Source organism: Oryctolagus cuniculus, chromosome 11, assembly GCF_964237555.1.
Source record: "Oryctolagus cuniculus chromosome 11, mOryCun1.1, whole genome shotgun sequence".
NCBI lineage: Eukaryota > Metazoa > Chordata > Mammalia > Lagomorpha > Leporidae > Oryctolagus > Oryctolagus cuniculus.
Window position 1 is genome coordinate 52,000,613 of NC_091442.1, and position 27,815 is coordinate 52,028,427.

General features: G+C 41.1%; 1 protein-coding gene across 1 annotated transcript; it reads left to right on the forward strand.

Moving 5' to 3' along the window:
- C11H12orf54 (chromosome 11 C12orf54 homolog) lies at nucleotides 1-27,080 on the forward strand. The gene is made up of 11 exons (XM_070053182.1): nucleotides 1-127; nucleotides 9,588-9,713; nucleotides 10,725-10,846; nucleotides 13,373-13,404; nucleotides 14,139-14,169; nucleotides 14,631-14,669; nucleotides 19,469-19,501; nucleotides 22,950-22,974; nucleotides 24,427-24,475; nucleotides 25,638-25,969; nucleotides 26,872-27,080. Exons 1-10 carry the CDS (start codon nucleotides 1-3, stop codon nucleotides 25,771-25,773), a joined length of 720 nt encoding a protein of 239 aa, XP_069909283.1. The 3' UTR covers nucleotides 25,774-25,969; nucleotides 26,872-27,080.
- Nucleotides 27,081-27,815: the final 735 nt, after the last annotated feature.

Consider the following 27,815-nt stretch of genomic DNA (forward strand, 5'->3'; position numbering starts at 1 on the left):
ATGAAAACTCTAAGCAAACTGGGTTTGGAAGGAACATTCCTCAATACGATCAAAGCAATCGATGAAAAACCCACAGCCAACATCCTATTGAATGGGGAAAAGTTGGAAGCATTTCCACTGAGATCTGGTACCAGACAGGGATGCCCACTCTCACCACTGCTATTCAATATAGTTCTGGGGGTTCTAGCCAGAGCTATTAGGCAAGAAAAAGAAATCAAAGGGATACAAATTGGGAAGGAAGAACTCAAACTATCCCTCTTTGCAGATGACATGATTCTTTATATAGGGGACCCAAAGAACTCTACTAAGAGACTATTGGAACTCATAGAAGAGTTTGGCAAAGTAGCAGGGTATAAAATCAATGCACAAAAATCAACAGCCTTTGTATACACAGACAATGCCATGGCTGAGGAAGAACTTCTAAGATCAATCCCATTCACAATAGCTACAAAAACAATCAAATACCTTGGAATAAACTTAACCAAGGACGTTCAAGATCTCTACGATGAGAATTACAAAACCTTAAAGAAAGAAATAGAAGAGGATACCAAGAAATGGAAAAATCTTCCATGCTCATGGATTGGAAGAATCAATATCATCAAAATGTCCATTCTCCCAAAAGCAATTTACAGATTCAATGCAATACCAATCAAGATACCGAAGACCTTCTTCTCAGATCTGGAAAAAGTGGTGCTGAAATTTATATGGAGGCACAAGAGACCTCGAATAGCTAAAGCAATCTTGTACAACAAAAACAAAGCCGGAGACATCACAATACCAGATTTCAGGACATACTACAGGGCAGTTGTAATCAAAACAGCATGGTACTGGTACAGCAACAGATGGATAGACCAATGAACAGAATTGAAACACCATAAATCAACCCAAACATCTACAGCCAACTTATATTTGATCAAGGATCTAAAACTAATTCCTGGAGCAAGGACAGTCTATTCAATAAATGGTGCTGGGAAAATTGGATTTCCACGTGCAGAATCATGAAGCAAGACCCCTACCTTACACCTTACACAAAAATCCACTCAACATGGATTAAAGACCTAAATCTATGACCTGACACCATCAAGTTACTAGAGAACATTGGAGAAACCCTTCAAGATATTGGCACAGGCAAAGAATTTCTGGAAAAGACCCGAGAGGCACAGGCAGTCAAAGCCAAAATCAACTATTGGGATTGCATCAAATTGAGAAGTTTCTGTACTGCAAAAGAAACAGTCAGGAGAGTGAAGAGACAACCGACAGAATGGGAAAAAATATTTGCAAACTATGCAACAGATAAAGGGTTAATAACCAGAATCTACAAAGAGATCAAGAAACTCCACAAAAACAAAACAAACAACCCACATAAGAGATGGGCCAAGGACCTCAATAGACATTTTTTAAAAGAGGAAATCCAAATGGCCAACAGGCACATGAAAAAATGTTCAAGGTCGCTAGCAATCAGGGAAATGCAAATCAAAACCACAATGAGGTTTCACCTCACCCCGGTTAGAATGGCTCACATGCAGAAATCTACCAACAAAAGATGCTGGCGAGGATGTGGGGGAAAAGGGACACTAACCCACTGTTGGTGGGAATGCAAACTGGTCAAGCCACTATGGAAGTCAGTCTGGAGATTCCTCAGAAACCTGAAGATAACCCTACCGTTCGACCCAGCCATCCCACTCCTTGGAATTTACCCAAAGGAATTTAAATTGGCAAACAAAAAAGTGGTCTGCACCCTAATGTTTAGCAGCACAATTCACAATAGCTAAGACCTGGAACCGACCTAAATGCCCATCAACGGTAGACTGGATAAAGAAATTATGGGATATGTACTCTTTAGAATACTATACCGCAGTAAGAAACAACGAAATCCAGTCATTTGCAACAAAATGGAGGAATCTGGAACACTTCATGCTGAGTGAAATAAGCCAGTCCCAAAGGGGCAAATACCATATGTTCTCCCTGATCGGTGACAACTGACTGAACACCAAAAAGGAAACCTGTTGAAGTGAAATGGACACTATGGGAAACGGTGACTTGATCAGCATAGCCCTGACTGTTAATGAACAACATAATACATTATCCCTTAGTAGTTTTTTTGTCTGTTCTACTTAATATGACTGGTTTAATTCTGTAATTAATACACAGTTATTCTTAAGTGTTGAAATTTAACTGAAATGTGATCCCTGTTAAACATAAGAGTAGGAATAAGAGAGGGAAGAGATGTACAATTTGGGACATGCTCAAGCTGACTTGCCCCAAATGGTAGAGTTAGAAACATACCAGGGGATTCCAATTTAATCCCATCAAGGTGGCATGTACCAATGCCATCTCACTAGTCCAAGTGATCAATTTCAGTTCACAATTGATCATAATGAAAGGACTAAGAGTCAAAGGGAGCACATAGACAAGTCTAGTACCTGCTTACACTAACCGATAGAATAAATAAACGGGAGAGTGATCCAACATGGGAAGTGAGATACTCAGCAGACTCATATAATGGTGGATTTCCTAAACAGTACTCTGGCCTCAGAATCAGCCCTTGAGGCATTCGGATCTGGCTGAAAAGCCCATGAGAGTATTTCAGGCATGGAAAGCCAAGACACTCTGGCAAAAGAAAAAAAACCTTAAATGAAAGATCTCTGTGAGTGAGATCCCAGTGGAAAGAACAGGTCTTCAAAGAAGGAGGTACCTTTCTCTGAAGGGAGGAGAGAACCTCCACTTTGAATATGACCTTGACTAAACAAGATAAGAGTCGGTGAACTCAAAAGGCTTCCATAGCCTTGGAAACTCATGACTGGTGCAGAGGGAGATTACTGATGCCATAAACAGGAGTGTCAATTTGTAAAGTCAACAACAGGAGTCACTGTGCACTTACTCCTCATGTAGGATCTCTGTCCTTAATGTGCTGTACATTGAGGCTTAATGCTATAACGTGTACTCAAACAGTATATTTCACTTTGTGTTTCTATGTGGGTGCAAACTGTTGAAAGCTTTACTTAATGTATACTAAACTGATCTTCTGTATAAAAAAAAGAAGAAGAAGAAATTATCAATTCCCAACTTGACTCTCACTGGGATTAAACATGACAATAGGTCTGATCTGATTTCATCATCATTTAAAAAATCATCTATTATTTTTCACTTTATGTTTCTGTGTGGGAGCAAACTGTTGAAATCTTTACTTAATGTATGCTAAACTGATCTTCTGTATATAAAGAGAATCGAAAATGAATCCTCATGTGAATGGTAGGGGAGAGGGAGTGGGAATGGGGAGGGATGCAGGTGGGAGAGACGATATGGGGGAGAAGCCATTGTAATCCATAAGCTGTACTTTGGAAATTTATATTCATTAAATAAAAGTTAAAAAAAAGAATAACTGATTTGGGAAAAAAAAACACCTTAAACCATTTACAAGGTTTTTAGTAAAAATTGTAGGATAAGTTCAATTTAAATTGTGGTCTATTAACCAATATGAGTGTATTTCTGTAATCATAGTTAAATTGAAATAAAGTTTTAAAAAGCAAAAAAAAGATAAAGAATGGCTGAATGGATTAATTTTTAAAATTTTTTTTTAAGATTTATTTTATTTATTTGAAAGATGGAGTTACAGAGCGAGGTAGAGCCAGAGGGAGGGAGGGAGGGAGGGAGAGAGAGAGAGTCCTCCATCTGCTGGTTCACTCCCCAAATGACCGCAACAGCCCGAGTTGAGCTGATCTGAAGCAGGAGCCAGGAGCTTCTTCCAGGAATCCCACACGGGTACACGGGTACACGGGTCCAAGGACTTGGGCCATCTTCCACTACTTTCCCAGGCCATAGCAGAGAGCTTGATTGGAAGTGGAGCAGCTGGGACTCAAACCAGGGCCCATTTGGGATGCCGCACTGCAGGCTACAGCTTTAACCTGCTGCACCACAGCGCCAGCCCCCGAATGGATTAAAAAACAAAGCCCATCATTTGCTGCCTACAAGAAACATACCTCACCAACAAAGATACAGGACTATATTAAACAGCAGTTGTATGAGTCCCACCTGTAGTTGACTTGGCAATGCAAGATCAAATGTTATCAAGGGCCTTAGACAATTCGTGAGCTGAATATTCCTTACCCCTTTCCTAGAGGAAGGGACAGAGTAACTTCTAACCAAGGTTTCTGGTGACTTATCTTTTAACAATTTAAGTAGGAATTCTTCGCCTTTTCCAATGTCTTGAAGGGTTTCCCCTATGCTCTCAATTAGTTTCATGGTGTCGTGACGCATCTCTAGTTCTTTGATACATGTTGAGTGGATTTTTGTATAAAGTGTAAGGTAGGGGTCTTGCTTCATACTTTGACATGTGAACATCCAGTTTTCCCAGCACAATTTGTTGAAGAGGCTGTCCTTGTTCCAGGGATTGATTTTAGGTCCTTTGTCGAATATGAGTTGGTTACAGATGTTTGGATTGATCTCCGGTGTTTCTATTCTGTTCCATTGGTCTATCCATCTGTTTTTGTACCAGTACCAGGCTGTTTTGATTATAACTGCCCTGCAGTATGTCTTGAAGTCTGGAATTGTGATGTCTCCAGCTTTGTTTTTATTGTTAAGGATTGCTTTAGCTATTCTGAGTCTCCTGTTTCTCCATATGAATTTCAGCATCGTTTTTTCTAGGTCTTTGAAGAATGACTTTGGTATTTTGATTGGTATTGCATTAAACTTGTAAATTGCATTTGGGAGAATGGACATTTTGATGATATTGATTCTCCCAATCCATGAGCATGGCAGGTTTTTTCCATTTTTTTTGTGTCGTCTTCTATTTCTTTCTTTAGTGTTTTGTAATTTTCATCATAGAGGTCTTTGATATCCTTGGTTAAATTTATTCCAAGGTACTTTATTGTTTTTGTGGCTATTGTGAATGGGATTGGTCTTAGAAGTTCTTCCTTGGCCACGGCATTGTCTGTATATACAAAGACTGTGGATTTCTGAGCATTGACTTTGTATCTTGCTACTTTACCAAACTCTTCTATGAATTCCAATAGTCTCTTATAGGAATTTATTGGATCCCCTATATATAGTATCATGTCATCTGCAAATAGGGATAGTTTAACTTCCTCCTTTCCCATTTGTATCCCTTTAATTCTTTTTCTTGCCTGATGGCCCTGGCTAACACTTCCTGAAGAAGACCCCAGAGGCACAGGTAAATAAAGATAAAATAAACAAATGGGATTACCTCAAATTGAAAAGTTTCTTTACAGCAAAGGAAACAGTCAGGAAAGTGAAGAGGCAACCAACAGAACGGGAGACATTATTCGCAAACTACACAACAGATAAAGGATTAACAACTATAATCTATAAAATGATCAAGAAACACCACAACATCAAAACAAACAACCCACTTAAGAGATGGGCCAAGGACCTTAACAGACATTTTTCAAAAGAGGAAATCCAAATGGCCAACAGACACATGAAAAAATGCTCAGGATCCCTAGCCATCAGGGAAATGCAGATCAAAACCACAATGAGATACCACCTCACTCCGGTTAGATTGGCTTACATATAGAAATCAACCAACAACAGATGCTGGAGAGGATGTGGGAAAAAGGGACACTAATCCACTGTTGGTGGGAATGCAAACTGGTAAAGCCACTATGGAAGACAGTCTGGAGAGTCCTCAGAAACCTGAATATAGCCCTACCACAGGACCCAGCCATCCCACTCCTTGGAATTTACCCAAATGGAGTTAAAGGGGAGAAAAAAAGAGCCATTTGCACCTCAATATTTGTTGCAGCTCAATTCACAATAGCTAAGACATGGCATCAACCTAAACGTCCATCAACGGATGACTGGATAAAGAAACTATGGTGTGGGGAGCAACTGGGAGCAACTTGGACTAGACTAAGTTACTGGAATTAAGACTTATTCTATGCATCTGCTCTCCCACAATATGGTGCTGAGAAGGGAGTAGCAGCTTCTACGCAGCTGCCTCTCGCCAATTTGATTGACTGAGCTGCAGGAGCTGATCCTGCTCCTGATTGGAGGAGAGCAGCGTACTCGGCGTGTGGGTAGCAGAGTTGGGATTGGTGGAAGAGGACTATAAAGGAGGAGAGAGACAACATGCACCAGGAACATCTAAAGGGAACATCTATCTGAACACCTGTGCAGCCCCCAAGAGAGCCGGCCGGCGGTGTGCCGCTCCCCAATGGAAGTGGGGAAAGTGGTTAGGGGGAACCGCCCTTCCACGGAGGTGGAAGGGACGGCAGCCAACCCGGGAAGAACCAGCAGCAAACCCGGGGAGGGCCGAGCAGATGAAAGGACAGTGCAGGGTCCTGTGTCGTTCCTCCATGAAGAGGGGGAGCCACATAATGGTGCCGTGACTCGGATATGAAGCCTAGGCAGGGCTTAGTGTCATTCCTCCACGAAGAGGGGGAGTGACACTATGGGATATGTACTCTATGGAACACTATACAGCAGTAAAAAAAATGAAATCCAGTCATTTGCAACAAAATGGAGGAATCTGGAACATATCATGCTGAGTGAAATAAGCCAGTCCAAAAGGGACAAATATCATATGTTCTCCCTGATCGATGGCAACTAAACGATCATCTAAAAGGAAACCCATTGAAGTGAAATAGACACTGTGAGAGACAATGACATGATCAGCCCTTGTCTAGACTGTTGAGGAACAACTTACTATTTTATTCCTTTTAGTATTTTTGTTGTTTTTGTTGCTCTGTTTGTTCTACTTAATACCACTGGTTGAACTCTGTAATCAATACACAGTCATTCTTAGGTGTTTAAAATTAACAGAAAAGTGATCTCTGTTAAATATAGGAGTGGGAGAATAAGAGAGGGAAGAGATATATAGGTCAGCACATGCTCACTCGGACTTACCTCCAATGGTAGAGCTAGAAATGTGACAGGGATTTCAACTCAATCTTATCAAGGAGGCATGTACCAATGCCAGTGCACTTGGTAAAGTGATAAGTTATACTTATGTACTTATAGTACATAACCAATCAAAAAGATAGGGTAAGTGTCGAAGAGATTTCACAAATAAGACCAGTGTATGCAAATAATAAAGGATAGAATTAAAAGGGAGAGAATGATCCTGCGGGGGAAGCAGGACACACAGCAGACTCATAGAATGGCAAACGCCCCAAACAGCACTCTGGCCTCAGAATCAACTCTTGGGGCATTCAGATCTGGCTGAAATGCCCATGAGAGTCTCACAGGCATGGAAAGCCATGACACGGTGGCAAAAACAACCTAAATGAAAGATCCTGGTGAACAAGACCCCAGTGGAAGGAACAGGCCATCAAGGAGGGAGGTGCCTTTCTCTGAAGGGAAGAAGGAACCTCCACTGTGATATGGCCTTGACTAAACAAGTTCAGAGTTGGTGAACTCAAGGGGCTCCCATAGCCTGGACAGCTCATGGCAAGAGCCTCGGGTGATTGCTGACGTCATAAATAAGAGTGCCAATTGTTAATTCAACAACGGGAGTCACTGGGTACATGCTCCCCATGTAGGATCTCTGTCCATAATGTGTTTTACTATGAAACTTAAAGACAACACTATTAGTCGAACAATACCCTATACCTTGTGCGGTTGTGTGAGTGCAGCCTGTTGAAATCCTTGCTTGGTATATACTAAGTTGATCTTCTGTATATGAAGGTAATTGAAAATGAAACTCAATGAAGGGTGGGATGGGAGAGGGAGTGGGAAAGGGGAGGGCCGAAGGAGGGAGGGAGGGAGGTTGGGGGGGAAGCCACAACAATACAAAAGTTGCACTTGTGAATTCACATTTATTAAATAAAAAAAATTTAAGCAAGTCATAAAGGAAGAATGTAGTGCTTAGGGAGTGACCATGGTAGTTTCCTGTAGCCCCAGGACCTCTAAAATCAAAGCCTTAAATCCTGCTAAAGGCAGGTGACTAGAGGAGGACACACCTTTATTCATGGAACTTACACAGGAAGGTTGTCACAGATGGCATGCATTGTGAGTCCACTTCAGATCTCAGATCTTTCCTTTTCTATCTGTATTTGTGAATTTTTTCCACTATCACCTGGGTAGGCTATGGGAACTGGAAAGAACGATCTCAAACCCTTTCTGCTTAAACATTCCACATCATATTTCCCACTTGACCAAGACCACCCTGTGGGGAGCAACTCGGACTAGACTAAGTTACTGGAATTAAGACTTATTCTATGCATCTGCTCTCCCACAATATGGCGCTGGGAGAGGAGTAAACAGCTTCTACGCAGCTGCCTCTTGCCAACTTGAGAGATGACCTCCAGGAGCTGATCCTGCTCCTGATTGGAGGAGAGCAGCATACTCGGCGTGTGGGCAGCCGAGTTGGGATTGGTGGAAGAGGACTATAAAGGAGGAGAGAGAAAACATGCACCGGGAACATCTAAGGGGAACATCTGAGGGAACACCTGTGCAGCCCCCAAGAGAGCCAGCCGGCGGTGTGCCACTCCCCTGCGGAAGTTGGGAAAGTGGCCAGGGGGAACCGCCCTTCCACGGAGGTGGAAGGGACGGCAGCCAACCCGGGAAGAACCAGCAGCAAACCCGGGGAGGGCCAAGCAGACAAAAGAACAGCGCAGGGTCCTGTGTCGTTCCTCCATGAAGAGGGGGAGCAACACACCCCATGTTGGCACAGCACCCTCTCTGAGGCTATTCTCCAGAGGTCCATTTGCAAGAGGAAGCAGAGCAGTGGTTCCTTCTATTCTCAAGATTTTAGATATATAAGGGGATGTTACTTAAATCATCATACATCATCACCAAAAAGAAGCAGGATCCTCTCAGAGTTTCCCACCTACAATTAACACATCTTTTCCAATATTTTCCCTGCCTCCTTATTAGAACTCCTCTTTTCTTCTTTGAGAGAATTGCTTTGTTCCCTCTACAGTTTTTTTAAACAATGAAACCCAGTCATTTGCAACAAGATGGAGGAATTTGGAAAACATCATGCTGAGTGAATTAAGCCAGTCCCAAAGGGACAAATATCATATGTTCTCCCTGATTGGCGACAACTAACTGAGCACCAAAGGGGAAACTTGTTGAAGTGAAATGGACACTGTGAGAAACAGTGACTTGATCAGCTCTTGTCCTGACGGTTGATGTACAATGTAATACTTTATCCATTTTAGTATTTTGTTTTTGTTCTAGTACCATTGGTTGAACTCTGTAATTAACACACAATTGTTCTTATGTGTTTAAATTTTAACTGAAAAGTGATCCCTGTTAGGAATTTGGAAAACATTATGTTGAGTGAAATAAGCCAATCCCAAAGTGAAAGACTTTTGGAACCAAAAGCAAAGTAACTTCTCTCTCAAGAACCTAGTTTATGAAATACAAAGCTAGACTGTTAAGACCCTATTTTGAAATTCAGAGTAAGATCATTTTTCTGATATCCTTCTGCTATCTCTCAGAAGCAATGGATATCTAATGCAATGAGTAGGGAACAATGAAGCAGCAAAAATTTCTAGAAACTAAATCTGAAATGTCACAATGTTATCCCTTTGTTTTGCCATCATAATCTGGATTAAATGGAGTTTGTGAAGAGGCTGGGAAGAGAGAGTCAGTCATCCTAGCTCTATGAGGTCACAGCTGAGGTCATAGAGTGTTGAAAGGGCAAGGTCAATATGGGGAGCAGAGGACTGCTGTGAGATGGGTCTTGAAGAGGGCAAAATCTAGTGGGGAAGGGGTGGGGAAAACTGTGATTTGGGTAGCCCATTCAGGTAAGTTTCTGGGTATACGATGTGGCTCCTGATGGGAGTTTGGAAGTGGATAAGCGTAGAAGTGGAAAAGGTTGGGGAAATAGGAGGGCTGATTTTTTTAAGATTTATTTATTTATTTGAAAGAGCTACTGGGGGAGGAGAGAGAGAGAGAGAAGGAGAGGGAGAGAGAGAGAGGGAGAGAGATCCTCTATCTGCTGGTTCACTCCCTAGATGGCTGTAACTGGACGAAGCCAAGAGCTTCATTCAGGTTTCTCACGTGGGTGGCAGGTACCGAAGCACTTGGGCCATATTCCCCTGCTTTTCCCAGGCCATTATCAGGGAGTTGGATCTGAAGTAGAGGAGCTGGGATGTGAACCAGCACCCATATGGGATGCCAGCATCACAGGCGACAGCTTTATCTGCTACACCACAGAGTGGGCCCTGTATGGGAGGGTTTATCTCTTGTTTAGGATGTTGCTTTGACCTCTCAGCCTCAAGTATCTCTGACAGTATGAACTGTGGGGCTTCCCTCTTCCTCTACTAAGCACTTGAAAGCTAGAGCTGACTGTTCTGTCATCTGTAGTTCTAACCTTAGCTGAGTATGAGGATCTGTTGTAAGGAAGGGTAGAGGGGGAGATCTGCCAACCTCAGACTCACCAGGAATTACTTCTTATTCATGTCCTAGAGTCCACTAGCAACTCAAGAAGCCTCTGGCCTACTCCTTGCCTTCCAATCTTAGCCACGTATTTTTCACTTAGGTTGCCCTTGTTTTTCTTCATCCACTTTCACAATGGAATTTCTGTTGCTACTGAAAAAGGGCAGGGAGATTTTTACCAGGGTGAATGCTTCTCACCCTTATCTTTAAACATACATACACACACACACACACACACACACACACACACACACACTGACCCCATTCAAAACCCAGATTCTTCCTGACCTAGGGGGAAATTTGTCCAATCAGTTCTTCAAATTGTGCTTTCTTTTCACTGTAGCCTGCCTCTCCCCTATCCATTTATGCCTCCCCAGGGCCTGGAGCTGTCCCCATCTTCAGCTCCATAATCTCTGGTTTCTGTCCAAGAACGAATGGCACAGCATGCCTACCAGGATCAAGAACAAAAGACAGGAATGATGTCCAACCAGCAGAAAAGGTAAATGGGGGTAATGATGACCATCAAATGTCCTTAGTTTAGATATATTCTATGGGAGAATAATTAGGGTCACCTGTTTCTCATCTCTCTTTGGCTGTGCTTACTTCCTGGCCTGCCTTGGGAAGGTGTGAATGTCTATGTCCTCCCCCTTCTCCATTCTCTGGATGGAAGGGACAATAACAAGTATTTCTAATTCTAATTTAGAAGATTGGCATTGACTGAAATGCCTCTAGGAGCTAATTGGGTATATAATCCTAAGGATATCTGTTCATTCCAGGGTCAATGTTTTTTTTAAAAGATTTATTTACTTATTTGAAGGTCAGAGTTACACAGAGAGAGGAGAGGAAGAGAGAGAGAGGTCCTCCATCTGCTGGTTCACTCCCCAGCTGGCCACAATGGCCAGAGCTACGCCGATCTGAAGCCAGGATCCAGGCACTTCTTCCAGGTCCCCCATGCAGGGGCAGGGGCCCAAGGACTTGGGCCATCTTCTACTGCTTTCTCAGGCCATAGCAGAGAGCTGGATTGGAAGTGGAGCAGCCGGGATTCAAACCGCTGCCCATATGGGATGCCGGCAGTGCAGGCAGTGGCTTTATCCGCTATGTCACAGTGCCGGCCCCCCAGGGTCAATGTTTTCTAATCTTAATGTTCTCAATAATGTGAATTAAGGACAGTCATCTAAAACTATCCTTCTCTTAGATTAATGTGGAGAAGAAGAATCTAATTTGCTGCTTGAGGCTGAATACGAAACACAGGGAATGTTAGTCATAAAGCCAGAATAAAGAGAGGCTTGCCATGAACTGATGGGTCAAGAAAAACTTCAAAAGGGAGCTAGAACTTGAGTCTTTGACATATGCAAAGATATTTTGAGATAAGAGTTTGCAGGAATTTGAGCAAAAAGACTTAAAAAGCTTCTAGGTTTTTACGCTGCCCAGTTTATTAATATAAGCAGAATGGTTAACTGGGCCTCAAGTCTCTGAGAATCAGTGAGTAACTGAGAAGGAGAAAATTCAGAGAAAGATGGGAACTTGACAGCTGCAGAACTCTGAGGAGAAAACTGAGGCTAGATGCTGAAGTCGTAGAGTTTTGTATGAGAAAGCACATAAGCCACCCCAGAGCCCTGAATTCTCTGCTGGTGAACAGATTTTTTTTTTTTTGCAGTGGGAGTGGGAAGGACACTGTGCAATAACACTGCAACAAGACTTGAAATGAGTTTAACAGTTGGGGGCTTGCATACAATTCTCCCCCAAACTCTTAAGATAAAGGTCATTTACCTTTTTCTATAAGTGATGAAACAGATTCGTAGAGAGAAAGAGGTTAGAATTCAAATAAATTCTGTCTCTAAATTGCAGATTTTTCCTACTATAATGTAATTAGACTTCCAATAACTCAGCTTTAAAGTGGGTAGGACACAGTAATGTATGCTCTCACAGAGAAATCATGACACAAAATGGAATTAAACAGACCTGAGTCAGATTCAAGGTTTTCAACCATTATTACATAGCATATTAGAGTCTTGGTTTGCTGCAGAGTGAAATAGGCCACCCACACCTCCCTCACAGGACCACCTGAGGATAGAATACATACGTGAAAGCACCATTGGCAGTGCCTGGTTTATGTAGGCTCAATATTCTCCTCCAATTTCAGGTAATAAATCATCCAGATTTTATTGGGCCAATCTCTCAAACTCCTCTCCCCCCACCCCACCTCTACTTCTACCTCTGTCTCTTCTCTGTCCCCTACTCTTTCATTGTCTCTCTTTGTATCACTATACAGACACACACACACACACACACACTTCATCATTTGTGCCCATATCTTTTACCCAGTATGTCAATTATTCACCTCTCTATTTAAAAGACTTGGTTGGAGGCCAGCGCCACGGCTCAATAGGCTAATCCTCTGCCTTGCAGCGCCGGCATCCCGGGTTCTAGTCCTGGTCAGGGTGCCAGATTCTGTCCCGGTTGCCCCTCTTCCAGGCCAGCTCTCTGCTATGGCCCGGAAGTGCAGTGGAGGATGGCCCAAGTCCTTGGGCCCTGCACCCGCATGGGAGACCAGGAGAAGCACCTGGCTCCTGGCTTTGGATCAGCGTGGTGCGCCAGCCCCAGCGCGCTGGCCACAGCGGCCATTGGGGGGGTGAACCAACGGAAAAGGAAAACCTTTCTCCCTCTCTCTCTCTCTCACTGTCCACTCTGCCTGTCAAAAAAAAAAGAGTAATATAATTTGTAGGATAAGAGACATGGCTTGGATTAGAGTGAGGAAGAGATAGCCAAAGGTTCCATGGATAAATAACTCTTGCTGGAAGAGTTCTGTGCTTGAATCATTTGACCCAACGATGCCTAAGGAGATTTCCACCTTGTTATTTGCTATGCGAAACTGATGACCTTCAAGAGTCACCTCTTAACTGTAGATCTGGCTGGCTCAAAGTCCTCCTAGGCTGTTTCTGCTTTCTTCTGTGTCCCCAGACTCCCTGTGGCTACTGACCTCTATACCTTTATCTGAAAAGACCTACTGCTTCTTTTATGGCAGTTCTGTACAAGCAGAAAACTCAGGCTAGAGATGTAAGTATCCTTGGGTTCTGAAACATGCTTTCTTCTTTAGCTTTCCCCCTGTCTTACAAGCAGGCCCTGAACAACTCTAAGAGGTAATGTCCTCCTCCAGCTAGGACTGTCTTCCTTTGGCCCATAACCTCTATGCAAGTCTAGGCTGAGTTTGTTCAGATTGTCCAAGTTTCACCCATTGTTTGATCTGTCTCCTTCCTGCCAGTTGCCAGTTTGGCCCTCTCTATACCTACTCCCTCACAATATTTAGGAATAAGAGCTTCACAGTCGTGCTGGCAAGAATAAGCAAAATCTTATAACTTATTCCTAAAGTTTCCATCCCCACTCCTACCCCATCAGAGCTCATAAAAAGGGATAACGCTTTTTGGGAGGACATAAAAAGGCAGTAGTCTTATATTTGGACGTGACTTCTACAGAGACCTAGGCAGTTCCAAGTTAGGTGGGGTGAAGGGTGGAGGGCAGATACATTTAGTCAGGAGAATGATAATGCTTAATGATGGTGACAGCTGTCTTCATATCCACTGCTCTGCGCTCTAGAGTTTTCAAAGTGCTATCACACAGCATCGGGAAGATGAAGCTAGACGACCTAGAGGATTATAAGAATCCCAGCTAGTCTTCCTTACTTGGTAGTAAACCTCAAGAATTCATGCTAGGAGTTGTAGGGCAGAGTTAGGAGAAGTCTCTGGATTATTTTCCTGGCTCCTCATCAGATTTATATCATCTTTTCTTTCCAGCACTTCCATAAGAGAGACAATGAGACCTCAGGTGGGTAAGACATCCAAATATACCTGGCGTCTTTGGGGTTTCAGGTTGCTAGGAAGGGGAGGAAAAGAGGTGTGGAGAGGAGGTAGAAAAACCACTTGATGTAAAGATAATATCTTGGAGGACCTGGGCTTTGTAATTCAGGTACTCTCAATGAGCTGCTATCTACCAAGACCAACAAATATGTCCAAGGCCACTATTATACCCTGACTGCAGGCAGGTAACACCGGCATTGATAAGGTGGGTAAATGTATGGGACCACTTGTGCATGTTACTCACAAGCTGGATCAAGAGATGTGCAGGAGATATGTCTGAAGAAGACACTGGACATTCTGAAACATGAGGTAACATCAGGTGTCATCTCTATTCCAAATGCTATCTCTTATTCCACAAACTCTTTAAAGTAGCCATTCAGATTCTCAGAGAGAGTAATATCCCCAATATTTTTTTCCTTATTTCGACAGGAAAAACAGGTAACAATCACTGAAACCTTGTGGGATCAGGTGAGTAAAGAGGGGTCATTCTTGACAAAACAGTGAAAGGTGGGAGAAGGGAGACAGTGCGTAAAAAGTAAATGTATTTCTCTTCCCTTGAGCAGTTTACTGATCGATGATAAAGGACTATCACACTCCCTCCTATCTTGTTCTGCTTCTCATTCAGTCCCAAATCTTCTGAACTCTTCACCCCTGTGCACCTCACCCACTGTCTGAGGCTGTCATGAGTCCTGGCTGTTGAAGTCCTATATCAAAGACGTTTATTCCTCAGTTATCAGGGACTGCCACAAACCTTCTTCAAAGCACAGGTTTGACCTTTCTCTCAGGTTTAATGTAATAAGTTACACCTCAGTCCCCACAATGAAGGCTGATATAACTGTGTATTTCCAGTTCAGAATCTTAAGAGTAATATAATGTATAGGATAAGGGACATGGCTTGGATTAGAGTGAGGAAGAGATATCCACAGGTTCCATGGATAAATAACTTTTGCTGGCAGAGTTCTGGGCTTGAGTCATTTGACATAATGATTTTTAAGAGGCAGAATATGAATGCCTGGGGCCTTTTTGCCGCTGTTACAATTACAAAGACTGGCTAATTTATAATAAACAGAAATTCATTGACTCATAGTTCTGGAAGCTCAGAAGTCCCAGAGTAAAGGGCTAGAATCTGACAGGAGCCTTCTTGCAAATCACTCCCTGGCATTAGGCAAGACGGCTAGAAACGGAGAGCAAAATGGGCCAAACTCAGCCTTTTTTAAGGAATCCATTCCCAATACAATGAACCCACTCCTGAAACATCACTGCTGAGGGCAGAGTTCTTGGCCTAATCATCTTTCGTTAGGCCCCTACCTCCCAACAATGTTGCATTGGGAACTGAGTTTCCAACACATGTCTATGGAGGGACACATCCAAGTCATGGCAATGGCGTACATATAGGTAGAGAGATTATTATATATGTGGTATCCTATTTAATTCCATCTTGTCTATTTACATTTTGTTTGTTGCTGTATTGTGGGCAATAAGATTACTTTCAGTATTTCACCAAGACAAATGATGTGTGTGTGTGTTTGTGATAATTTACAATTGCATTAGAATTCCAATTCCCCTTCAATCATCCACCAAATGACCTTATTTGGTTTAAAATTTTTATTGCCCTAATGGGTTAAGCTGTATATTATTATTATTTGTACCAGATTGTCAATAAGGTAGACCATGTATTTTTATATTTATTGGTCAGTAGTAGTTCCTCTTCTGTGAACTACTTCTTCACACTGCATACCCTTTAAACATAATTCTACTTGTTTGTTAACTATTCACAGATAAGTGTGTGTATATATATATATATAAAATATACTTATCTATGTATATATAGTGCATATATAATGTATTCATACATATACATATATGATATATATAATTTTGATACTAGTCTTTTATAATATAAGTGGCAAATATCTTCTATAAGATTTTTCCCAATCTATCTTTTGCCTCAAATAAGGCTTATACTAGTAAAATAAATCATAGCTTTTCTTTGCTTTACATTTTAGTAAAAATTATTTTCTATCCTTATAATTTTGTTATTTTCTTCTGATATTTGTTTTATAGTGGCAATTTATTTTTATCTTACTGTAATTTACTTATAAATGTTATGTGGTTTTGAAAACAATTTTTCTGTATCCAAAGATAATTTTCTCAACAGTTCATTTTTCCTTGCAAATTTGTAATGCCACCTCTAACATATACCAACTTCCCATATATGTACAGGTCTGTTCATGAACACTCTATAGCACTTTCCCAAATGCATCTCTACCGGCATTTAGGGCTGGATAATTCTTTGGTGTGTGTTGCAGGGGTGGAGGTGTTCACACTGCAGGGTATTCAGAAGCATCTCTGGCCTCTACTAACTGAATGACACTAAAAAGCTTCTTTCCTATTTGTGATAACCAACAATGTCTCCAGATACTACATGACAAGTCACCTGAATGTCCTTCCATGGGGCTGGTGAGGGACTAAATCACCTCTGACTGAGGACTCCACTGATATAGTCACCCACGTCTCTGTCAATTATATGCTCTTTTAGAGTATAAAAATGTAATGTGCAGGACTGAAAGTGGCATACTGAGCTTTGATGATTGTTTATAGCCCTTGTGTCTACTTGTTCAGGAACAGCGTTTTTTTCTTCTTACTATTTGTTGAACTCTTACTTAGTGTAGGGTTAATATTATGAGTATAAAGTTAAGTAAAAATAGATCTTTATAAAAACATAAGAACTGGAATGGGAGAGGAAAGAAGAAGAAGGGTAGGAGTGCTGGCAGGAGGGAGGGTAGGGTGGGAAGTATCACTATGTTCCTAAATCTGTATATATGAAATACATGAAATGTGTTTACCTTAAATAAAATAAAATATTGTATTTATAAAGCACATTGAATCTGTTTAAAAGAACTAATTAAATTTTAAATAAAAATTATTTTAAAAATTATATACTATTTACCTACTTAAAAGTTATAAAGTACCTTATAAAATCCTCTATTATTATTCTCAAAACTACCTTAGCTATTCCTGGCTGATTTTAGAATCAGTTTGTCAAGTTTCATAAAAAAAATCCTCATTCTTATTAGAATTACCTTGAATTTATAGATTTGTTTAGGAAAAGCTCATCTGTCTCGTGAAATATATACATATATATGAATATATGTATATATGAATGTATATGAATATATATATGAAATATATATATAATGTTTTATTTTGCTTGCTACACAATGTCTGGTTTTTCTTTACCTGGCCTCAAAGAGGTCCTCTGTTAAAAGGTTTGGTTCTTTCCATTGGAGAATATCACAGGTCTTGAACCTGAACATACAAGTGATACTAGCCAAATTATTCTTGTGAAGTCAACTGGTTGGTGGAGAAAATTTGTGAAAGATTTGTGAAAAAGAAAAATCTGTGAAAGATTTTTAAATATGCTAGCCTCCTGACTAGCTCATTTACCTGTTTTATGTCTGACTTTCATGTCTGCATGATTTTACAATTCTGTTATTGGAAATGGATGGCGATGCAAACTTTTGTCTGCAGAAACATGTGCAGAAATATGGCCAATTCTCAAACTTGAAAATGTCAGGTTTCACTTTATATCTGGGTGATATTTGCATGCAATACAAATCTGGATGGTATTTGCATGAAAAAGCTAACTATGCACAGAGGTAGCCACATCAAACTTCTGCAAACTTTCACAGAATGCAGTTACCTGAAGTTTCCCACAAGTCCAGCTACTCTGACGTCTCTCGATATGCTAACTGCATGTACTGTGCATTTAGATACCTGGATATAGAAGAGCATTAAAGTTAATTAAATTATTTTGAACTTAAGTATAAGTTTTTCATACAGAAGAGAGCAGGAAAAGGCTGCTTATTATTTAATCAACAATTCTGGCTTTTTTATTAAAAAATTGGTGAGGTTTACCAGAACCCCTCCTGCCAGTCTCCACTTAATAATATTGCAGTCATGTGTTGTATAATGACAGGATAGGTTCTGAGAAACGTTTCATCATTTTGTGGACATCAAAGAACGTAATTACCTAAACCCAAATGGTACAAGGCTAGGTTATAAGCTGTAGCCGATTGCTTCCAAGCCACAAACCTGTACAGGACAGTATTACACAGAATACTGCAGGGAATTGCAACACAATGGTAAGTAACTGTGCATCTGAACATATGTAAACATGGAAATAGTACAGTAAAAATACAACATAAAGGATAAAAATGGCACACTTGTACAGGTCAAGTATCATGAATATAGCTTTCAGAACTGGAAGTTGTTCAAGTTCAATAAATGAATGAGTGGTAAGACAACCTGAATGCCTAAGACATTACTGTACACTATTATAGACTTGGTAAACTTAATTTATTAAATTTATTTTTAAAATTTATTTCTTTAATAGACTATAACTTAACTTTCCTTTATAAACTTATTTTTTTCATTTTTGTAATAACAGCTTAGAAAACAAACTGTGTATAAAAACAAAAATATTTTCTTTTTATATAACCATATTTTATGAGACTTTTTCTATTTTTATTTTTTAAACTTTTTAAATTTTTTTTAAAATAAGGCACAGGAGCATTAGCCTAGGCCTACACAAGGTCAAGATTATCAATATCACACTATCTTGCATTTTCCCATATTGTCCCTTTCCCCAAAATGAGGCAACCCAGAGTTGCCACAATCATTGTATCCATCCACATCTGGATGATAGGACAAGTATATATTTAGTTTGATAAGAAACTGTCAGAACTTTTCCAAAGTGAAAATATGATTTTGCGTTTCCTCCAATAATGCAAGGGAGTGTCAGCTATCATATCTACTCACCAACATTTGATGTTGGCCTCCATTATATTATAACCTAAATATAAAAGTGTGTTGATTTTTCTATCTATGCTTAACTTCAGGACAAGAAACAACATATATGAAATGTAATAGTAGATTTCATTATACATGCTGTTTGCAGCCAAACCACTTTAAATGTAGAGAGAAGCTGTGAAAGATTTTAAATATACTAGTCTCCTGACTAGCTCATGCACCTTTGTTAAATGTATTTCATCCACTGATCAAGTGAAGGAATGGCAGTCATGACATATGTATGGTGGAAGTCAATGAGGACTTATTGCAAAAGATAGAAAGCCAGGGTCTCTTGACATTCACATTCAACAGCCTAATGGCAGGGGGGTTATATACCCTAATTCTATACATAAATCCCTTTATAATAAAGCAGTAATCTGTAGTACTAATTTTCATATATTTTCATCTTCTGTCAGGTGCTGACAGCTTTTAAGGATATACAAAAGGAGGTGAGATTAATACTTTAAGATTTATTTATTTATTTATTTATATGAAAAGTGGATCTACAGAGATAGAGAGGCCCAGGCAGAGAGAGAGAAGTTTTCCATTCGCTGGTTTACTCCCCAAATGGCTGCAACAACCAGGGCTAGGCCAGACCGAAGCCAGGAGACAGCAGCTTTGTCTGAGTCTCCTATGTGGATTCAGGGACCCAAGCACTCAGGTCATCTTCTACTGCTTTTCCAGGTGCATTAGGTAGGAGCTAGGTCAGAAGAGGAGCATCTAGGACTTGAACCAGCATGTTCAAGGATGCTGCTGCTGCAAGAGGTGGCTTAACCAGCTGTACAACAGTGCTGGTCCCAAGATTAAATATTTATCCCTGAAATTCTCTTGCCTTATCACCTGCCCTTGATCCCATTTTCTCTGTGCCCTACTGAGATGTTGACTCTAACCAACATTTTAACTTCATTTATTTATATAGTAATTTTTTTTCCCTTAAAGAGTAACACTGACCAGTCTGTCCAGGTAGCTAAGGCAAGAAGATACTTAACAATACCCCTCAGGAAGTATGATAATATATGAAGAAAAATTGTATCTACCAGAATTTCTCTCAGTAAGAATACTCTATATGGGCTGGCGCCACGACTCACTAGGCTAATCCTCCACCTGTGGCACCAGCACTCCGGGTTCTAGTCCCAGTTGGGGCGCTGGTTCTGTCCCAATTGCTCCTCTTCCAGTCCCTCTCTCTGCTGTGGCCCAGGAAGGCAGTGGAGGATGGCCCAAGTGCTTGGGTCCTGCACCCACATGGGAGATCAGGAGGAAGCACCTGGCTCCTGGCTTTGGATCGGCGCAGCACGCTGGCCGTAGCAGCCACTTGGGGGGGTGAACCAACGGAAGGAAGACCTTTCTCTCTGTCTCTCTCTCACTGTCTAACTCTGCCTATCAAAAAAAAAAAGAATACTCTATATGGTTCCATGACTATGATAAATGACTATGTTGAGGGAATTCCCCAAGTGACATGACAAGTCACCTTATTAGATGAGTTAACTACAGGGAGTGCAATCAGAGACCAAAGGTAAACTTCTTAGGTAATGGAAACAATACTCTTATTCTATCCCTCCTCCTCCATGCAGATCTTGGTTTCTTCACTGATCAAATAAACAAAATAGTCAAGCATGCACTGTAGTATGGCTTGCCCTGGACACTGGGTTACTGTAGCAGCTAGCTCAAGGTGCTGATATGTCTCAGTCCTACCAAACTCAATGTCACATTTTACTGTTTTTACACTGTTACAGTGCAAAATAATAGTTCCTACCTACACCAATATTTACTTTTTTAAAATTTTTTTTTATTTATTTGAGTGGCAGGGTTGCAGACAGAGAGAGGGAGAGACAGAGAGAAAGGTCTTCTATCCGATGTTTTACTCCCCAAATGGCTGAAGTGGGGCCATGCCAAAGCCAAGAACTTGTTCCGGGTCTTCCACATGGGTACAGGAGCCGAAGCACTTGGGCCATCTTCCACTGTTTTCTCAGGGCATACACACAGAGAGCTGGATCAGAAGAGGAGCGGCCAGGACATGAACGGGTGACTTTACGGGATGCCAGCACCATAGGCAGAAGCTTAGCCTACTACGCCACATGGCTGGCCCCACCAATGTTTATTAACAGACTATTTATAGAGGCCATAAACATGGGGAACAATGTTGGACAAGTAAAGACATTATAAAACTAGGGCAAACAGAAAATTTCCATACAGTTTCCTTAACTTTTTCTCTAAATAAAGACATAACTTCATTAAAATTAGACTCTAAATATATTACGAGCTTCCTGGGATCTTAGAAACAATAGCTCTCTCTTTCTACTTGAGGAGGATTGATGTCCAAAGGCACTGAGAAGGTATGGAAAATAAACTTCCTCTATTTTACTATATAGACCACTTCTGGGCCATAGAAGTGAGTCCCTTTCTACTAAGAAGCCATGTCATTTCATCTCATTGCTTCATCTGGGGTTTTCTCTAGTGAACATTGCAGAGGTCTTGGTCCCCACCCAACTGCGGATAAACATCAGAAGCTTGATATCTCCACTCCAGTTTTGCCTCTGAGACCAAGGAGACTCTCACTCTGTGTATAGCCTAGGTCTTGAGCAGAGGAGAAGGAGGAGGAAGCTTCTCCATTAGTGAGACTTCTGTGTTTTGACCTCCAGCCTCATGGGGCCCACATAGGAAGTCCATCTGACATCCCCTTGACAAAACTTCCCTCTGGTGCTTCTTCACAGGGTCAGACACAGTCCTTGCCCTCACAGATCCTCCAAGCTGGCGTAGTTAAAACAGAAGAATTAAGTCAGACTAAAGATACAGAGAGAAGTAGACTTAGACTTCTTTCTGATTAAACATAAGACCCAACACTACTGCATTCCAATGCAGCAAAAAAAATGTTAGTTGGCTTTTGTGAGAAGAGGCCCAAAGTATATCATCAGCAGTTATTTTCTCTGAGGTGAGTGAGAAGGATTCCTTAAAAGGTCCTTCACAGAGGTACCTTCCTCTGAAGGGAGGAGAGAACTTCCACTTTGACTATGGCCTTGGCTGAATAAGGTCAGAGTTTGTGAACTCAAGAGGCTTCCATAGCCTTGGCAGCTCATGACAAGAGCCTCAGGTGATCACTGACATCATAAATAAGAGTGTCAATTGTTAAATCAACAACAGGAGTCACTGTGCACTTACTCCCCATGTAGGATCTCTGTCCTTAATGTGTTGTACTATGTGAATTAACGGTATAACTAGTACTCAAACAGTACTTTATACTTCGTGTGTCTGTGGGGGTACAATCTGCTGAAGTCTTTACTTAGTATAGAGTTGATCTTCTGTATGTAAAGATAATTGAAAATGAATCTTAATGAAGAATGGGATGGTATAGGGAGTAGGAGATGGGATGGTTTGCATGCGGGAAGGTGGTTATGGGAGAAGAACCACTATAATCTTAAAAGTTGTATTTTCAAAATTTACATTTATTAAATAAAAGTTTTCTATTAAAATAAAAGCTTTTAAAAAAGGTCCTTTACAAGGACTTCAAGAAAACCATGGAGAAGGATGAAAGAGACCAGAAAAACCACAGCAGAAAGGCCAGAAAAAATAAAAGAAGTGAAGGCCCTGAATGAGTAGCTAGGAATCCAAGTGTGTCTCCCACTCCTAAAGAGATCATATCTTGCTCACATTTATTGATTGGTTCATTATTCAACAAATATTAGCTGAGCATAGGCTATATGCAGAGCATTATCTTACATGGTTTGGTATCAGAGATACAAACACAATAGAATGTTTGCTTTGCAGAGACTTAGAATTTAGTTCCATTCCCAAGAAGCACATATGCCCCAAGTATACCTCTCTACATGTTACTAAGCCTATGGTTGATGGTCCAGAGAAGACCAGCATCTTGAGATTCTGATTCTCTGAATTATTTTTCAGCTGCAGGAAGATGCTCGGATTCGAGGTAAAAGAACCAAATTCCAAGGTTTGGGGAGGAAAACTAGGGAGGAGGTTTGGGAGTTCATCTCTAAGTCTCATCTTAGGATTTTCCACTTGGGCTAGAGCTGGACTTCAGGTCCTCTTTTCCTTTTCCTTCCATTCATGTTGAGCTTTCCTTAAAGCCTCCATGAACACTGGTAATCTCTTCACTGTCTAGCCCAGTTACATGATATCCTAGCCCATCCAGCCTGCTGTAAAGAATATCGTAGACAGGGTGGCATATAAACAACAGACATGTCACTTCTCACAGTTCTGGAGGCTGGGAAGTCCAGGCTCGATGTGCCAGCAGTGAGGGCCTACTTCCAGATCCACAGACAGTGGTCTTTTTTCATGGTGTCCTCACACGGAAGAAAGGACAAGGGAAAACTCGGCTCTCTTTTGTAAGAACATTAATCTTATTCATGAGGGCCTTCCTTCACTACATAATCGCCTCCTGTAGGCCCAATTTTCAAATACTATCAGTTTGAGGATTAGTCTCAATGTATGAATCTGGAGAGAAAACAAGCATTCGGTCTATAACATCTGAGTCCCTCTTTCCCTTAGAATAGATATTGCGGGCATGAGGACATTCTCACCTGTCATTCAGACATGATTCATTGGGGTAGATAAGAGAGAGGAGCTGCTTCCCAGCTCCCCTGTAAGGGGTTAGTGGGGCTGGCATAGGGATGGAATAATGGAGAGGTCAGAGAGTAATGATTATTCAGGGTGGTCAAGTTCCAGTTCTCAAATTCTCCAATGCAAATTCTAAAGGTTCAGAAAAATGCAAGAATATCCAGAATCCTGGAGTTAGAGCATAAGTTATATTTGGAGCTCATTCCTCAACTTACCCAGAAGAGAACTAATAAATTAAGGCTTTTCAATTTTGCATGTATACAAATTGCCTGAATCCCTTGTTAAAAAGATTCTTATTCAGAAGGTCTGATTCTACATTCCAGGGCTTGAGGTTCTGAGATTATGTGTTTATAATAGGCAACTGTAGAGTCCTAAATACCCATCTTATTACCCTATGAATTTGTGAATTTAAGATCTAACCACTGCTGTTTCTTTTCTGCTTCTTGAAGGGAAGAATTTAGGATGAGATGAGAATTAAAGTCTTATTCTATCCATTTTCCATACAACAAAGAAAGATAGATAGCAAGCTAGAAATCAGGTATTTGTTTCAGCGGCAGCACCCTGAGACTCAGTCATTTGGCTAACTGCTAAGTACCAGCACTAGTTGAACAGAGTTCCATGACCACAATTTCCTAGGTGGATAGATGTCTCTACCATATGCTACAACTGCCTCTCTGAAAGGCCTCTGCGTCTCCGTAAGACTGGCTCCTCCCACTTTGGCTGTACTCCTAACCAGGGATGTGAGCTTGGTGACTGTTTCCAGACTTCTTTAACAAACTGACTCCTTCATCTGTGTCTACCTCAGGGATGAGCAGCTGCTCTGTAACACCCGCATCAACTACACCCAGGACTGGGTAAGTGGCCCTATTCTCCCCAAGGGAGATGACATCAACCCAGCCATAACTACCTCTGAGTTTTGAGCCTTTGGAAGTCTTTACCTTCAAAACATGTTTCTTCCAAAGGGGTAAGAGATGGCCCCATACCACTCTCAATGGATAGTGAACTGTTGAACCAGAACTTCCATCCTCAGCAGCCCCATCAAAAACCTTTAGAATCTCGGGACCAGTCCTGGACCTTACCATAGTAGATTTGGGGACATTCTCTTCATTCAGTGGAGAGGTAAGGGAACATAATAACAACAACAAACAGGAAACTCAAGGAAAAGAAGTAAGTAATCAGAGACTTGGATGGTGATAAAGAAAAATTGCAAAGTTTTGAGAGTCCAATGCCCCACACAATTGAGGGTTGTCAATTTATTTTCCATAAGAATAAGACAAGGAGAAAAATAACAGATTACTATACCACACCGGGGTATAGTAATTTAGACCCTCGGAATAACTTTCCGACCATGACAACTGAGGAACAGAGAACTGGTATCAAAAAAGTTGGCAGTGCCATGTTCTACAGAGAGCATTAAAGCTACTTTTTTGTAAAATCTGTTTGGCATGTTTCAGATATGATCCTGCCTGAACCAGGAAATGGAGAAGGTGAACATTCTAGATGCCTGTGTGAACAGAACCTGCCCCTATCTCACAGGGCTGGTGCTCATAATATACAAGCATTCCTTTAAAAGAGACAGGTCATTACTCTTTAACTTGTTCTGTGCTGAATCCATGGAAAGAATCACTGATAGGTAATCCCATAATTATGTAAATTCTATATATAATTATTGTAAACTGTTACCTATGAGCATAATTTCTGATTGGTCAAAATCCTTTGGATAGGTCTTGTTAATCTTGATATGCCTCTGGGGCAAGCAGGAAGAGTTTTCCTGATGAAAACATAGGCTCTAATAGGCTATAACATTTGATCTCCTGACACCCAGCAATGGCTTCCTCCTGTGGGCCACACAATTGTCAAGGAATTGCAACTCCCATTGCCAGTAATGGCCATTCTTGGTGGAGTGTAACAAAATCCCTAAGAACCACAGAGATCAAGGTCGGGGGGGGCGGGGAACGACCCAAATGGTGGTATCTCTTTCCCTCATGTATATACAACTTCCTCTTATTGGTACAGAAGCATTAAACCTCCAGATTGCGGGATGACCCTACAGTTGAGAAGATCACAGTTCAACACTGGAGAGCAACCATCAGCAGCTCGTGCCCACAGGACACAGCTCTCTGGCCAATCAACTTGCTACCCTGGACCCTAACTCTATCATCAAGGAAGAAAGACTCCCCTACTTCTTCCAGGTGTTTCACGCATGCAGCCTTTCCACCTGAGCTCTGCCACGCCTACCCTGTTGTAGTCAGGAACCCCAGGCCTCAGTGGTCAGCATTCCTACATGGCAGAAAAGCACCTCACCAAGCAGGTGGGGTCCAGTGCAGGAGAAACAGGGTGAGAGATGGGTAAGTGAGGACATGGCCAGTTCAGTTTCCTTTGGTCTCTGTACAGAGCACGTCAAGTGTGGATATTCTATTGGGGAAGAGTGTTGAAGTATCAAGGAGATGCAATTGCAGGATAGAGAGATGGAAAAGTGGGGGTGGAGATTAAAAACACACAAATAAATGTGAAGTCCATAATACCCATCTGGAAAGCACTCTAGAAACGTACATTACTTTGAAGTTTTAATTCAGTACTGAGTCAAACATAGCACGTCATAACAGACTGCTTTGCCAGATTTTCTATAATAACATGCTTGTGTTTTAATTCTCCTGCTCCTTAGACTCAACTGACACCTGACCCCACATGGAAAAGGTCACTGTCACAGATACTCACCATGTGCCCCAGACTTTGCTAGCCACTCCTTTAGAAGGCCCCCTCTAAAGACCATTAAAAATTCAGAGTCTGAGTTTTAGGTGATGGAGAATATTGATGTCATCTGTCCATGTCTAAGAACAATGATTGTATACTTCCTTGAATAATCCCCATAAATCACCAAAATGCACAGAATGTATCAATATTTTGGCAACAATATTACATCTTCCTGAAAGATGTAATCTTACCTCTGCCATCACTCCAAATCCAATTTTGGTTCAGACCTTCAGTCAAGAAGCTTCCTTTATCTTTAGTACAACATAGACATCCAGTGTAGTGCAGTAAGGATCCTGAAGTGGCTACTACATAAGACAACATGGTCTATTGATACTTCTCCCTCAGTTCCTGTTAGATGACTTGGGATGGGAATGGGAGGGTAGAGGAATCTCCACAAGGACTGTTTTTACCTTCAGTGTCACCTTCCAAGTGATCTAACTATCCAGAGAGGAGAATAAATTTCTTTTGTTCCCATTCATGTGACTGTGAAATCTAGGGTACAACTTCAGTTGCCTGGAAAAGAGAAGGTGCAGTCAGGACATCATCACTGAGCCTGGAAGAGACGGTATTGCTCACGGGAGGAGACACCAGCGTCTTTCTCTGCAACTGGGAATTTGGAAATCAAGTGAGACCCAAGCACATGCCAACTGTCAATCAAAGAAACCACCAAATAAACAACTAGGAAAATAAATGTGGTGTAAAAGATATTTGCCCTCTTAGTTCTTGGTGGGGTGTGAGATGTAGTGGTAGAATCCCCAAGTATCATATTGCATTTTGTGCATACACACCTTATGCATATGGCATAAGGTGATTTAAAGACAAAGTTTAAATTCCTTCTTCTTTCAGATTCTTGTGAAGCAGGGAGAAAAAGGAAGGAAAATATGACTTGCTAAAGGCTGGCAAATCACCCTATCCACATCTCCAAACTTTCACAGATGGTCACCAACATCATACATAAGAGTGTAGTCTTAATTGTTAAATACACAACAAGAGTCACTGTGCACTAATTCCCCTTGCAGGACCTCTGTGCTCAAAGAGTTGTATTATGAGACTTAGAAGTAAAACTTGTTCTCAAAGAATTACTTTGTTTTAGTCTATTAAGTGGATGATATTCTTATGTTTCATAAGTTAGAGTTAGTCTAAGTGCTCACAAAAAGTGTATCATTCTTGGGTTCTTTGTAAAGATAGTTTTCTTTTAAAAAAAAAAAGGTGAAATACCTTCAGGATGCAATGATTTTGAACAGCCCTCACCTGAGTTGTTTGGTTGTTTGAGGAACAGTTTTTTTTTTTCTTTACTTTTACTTTCTCATACAAAGTGTTAGACTCTTTACCTAGAATAGTTAACCTTCTGTGTACAAATTTAACTGAAATGTGATCCCTGTTAAACATAAGAGTGGGAATAAGAGTGGGAAGATATGTACAATTTGGGACATGCTCAAG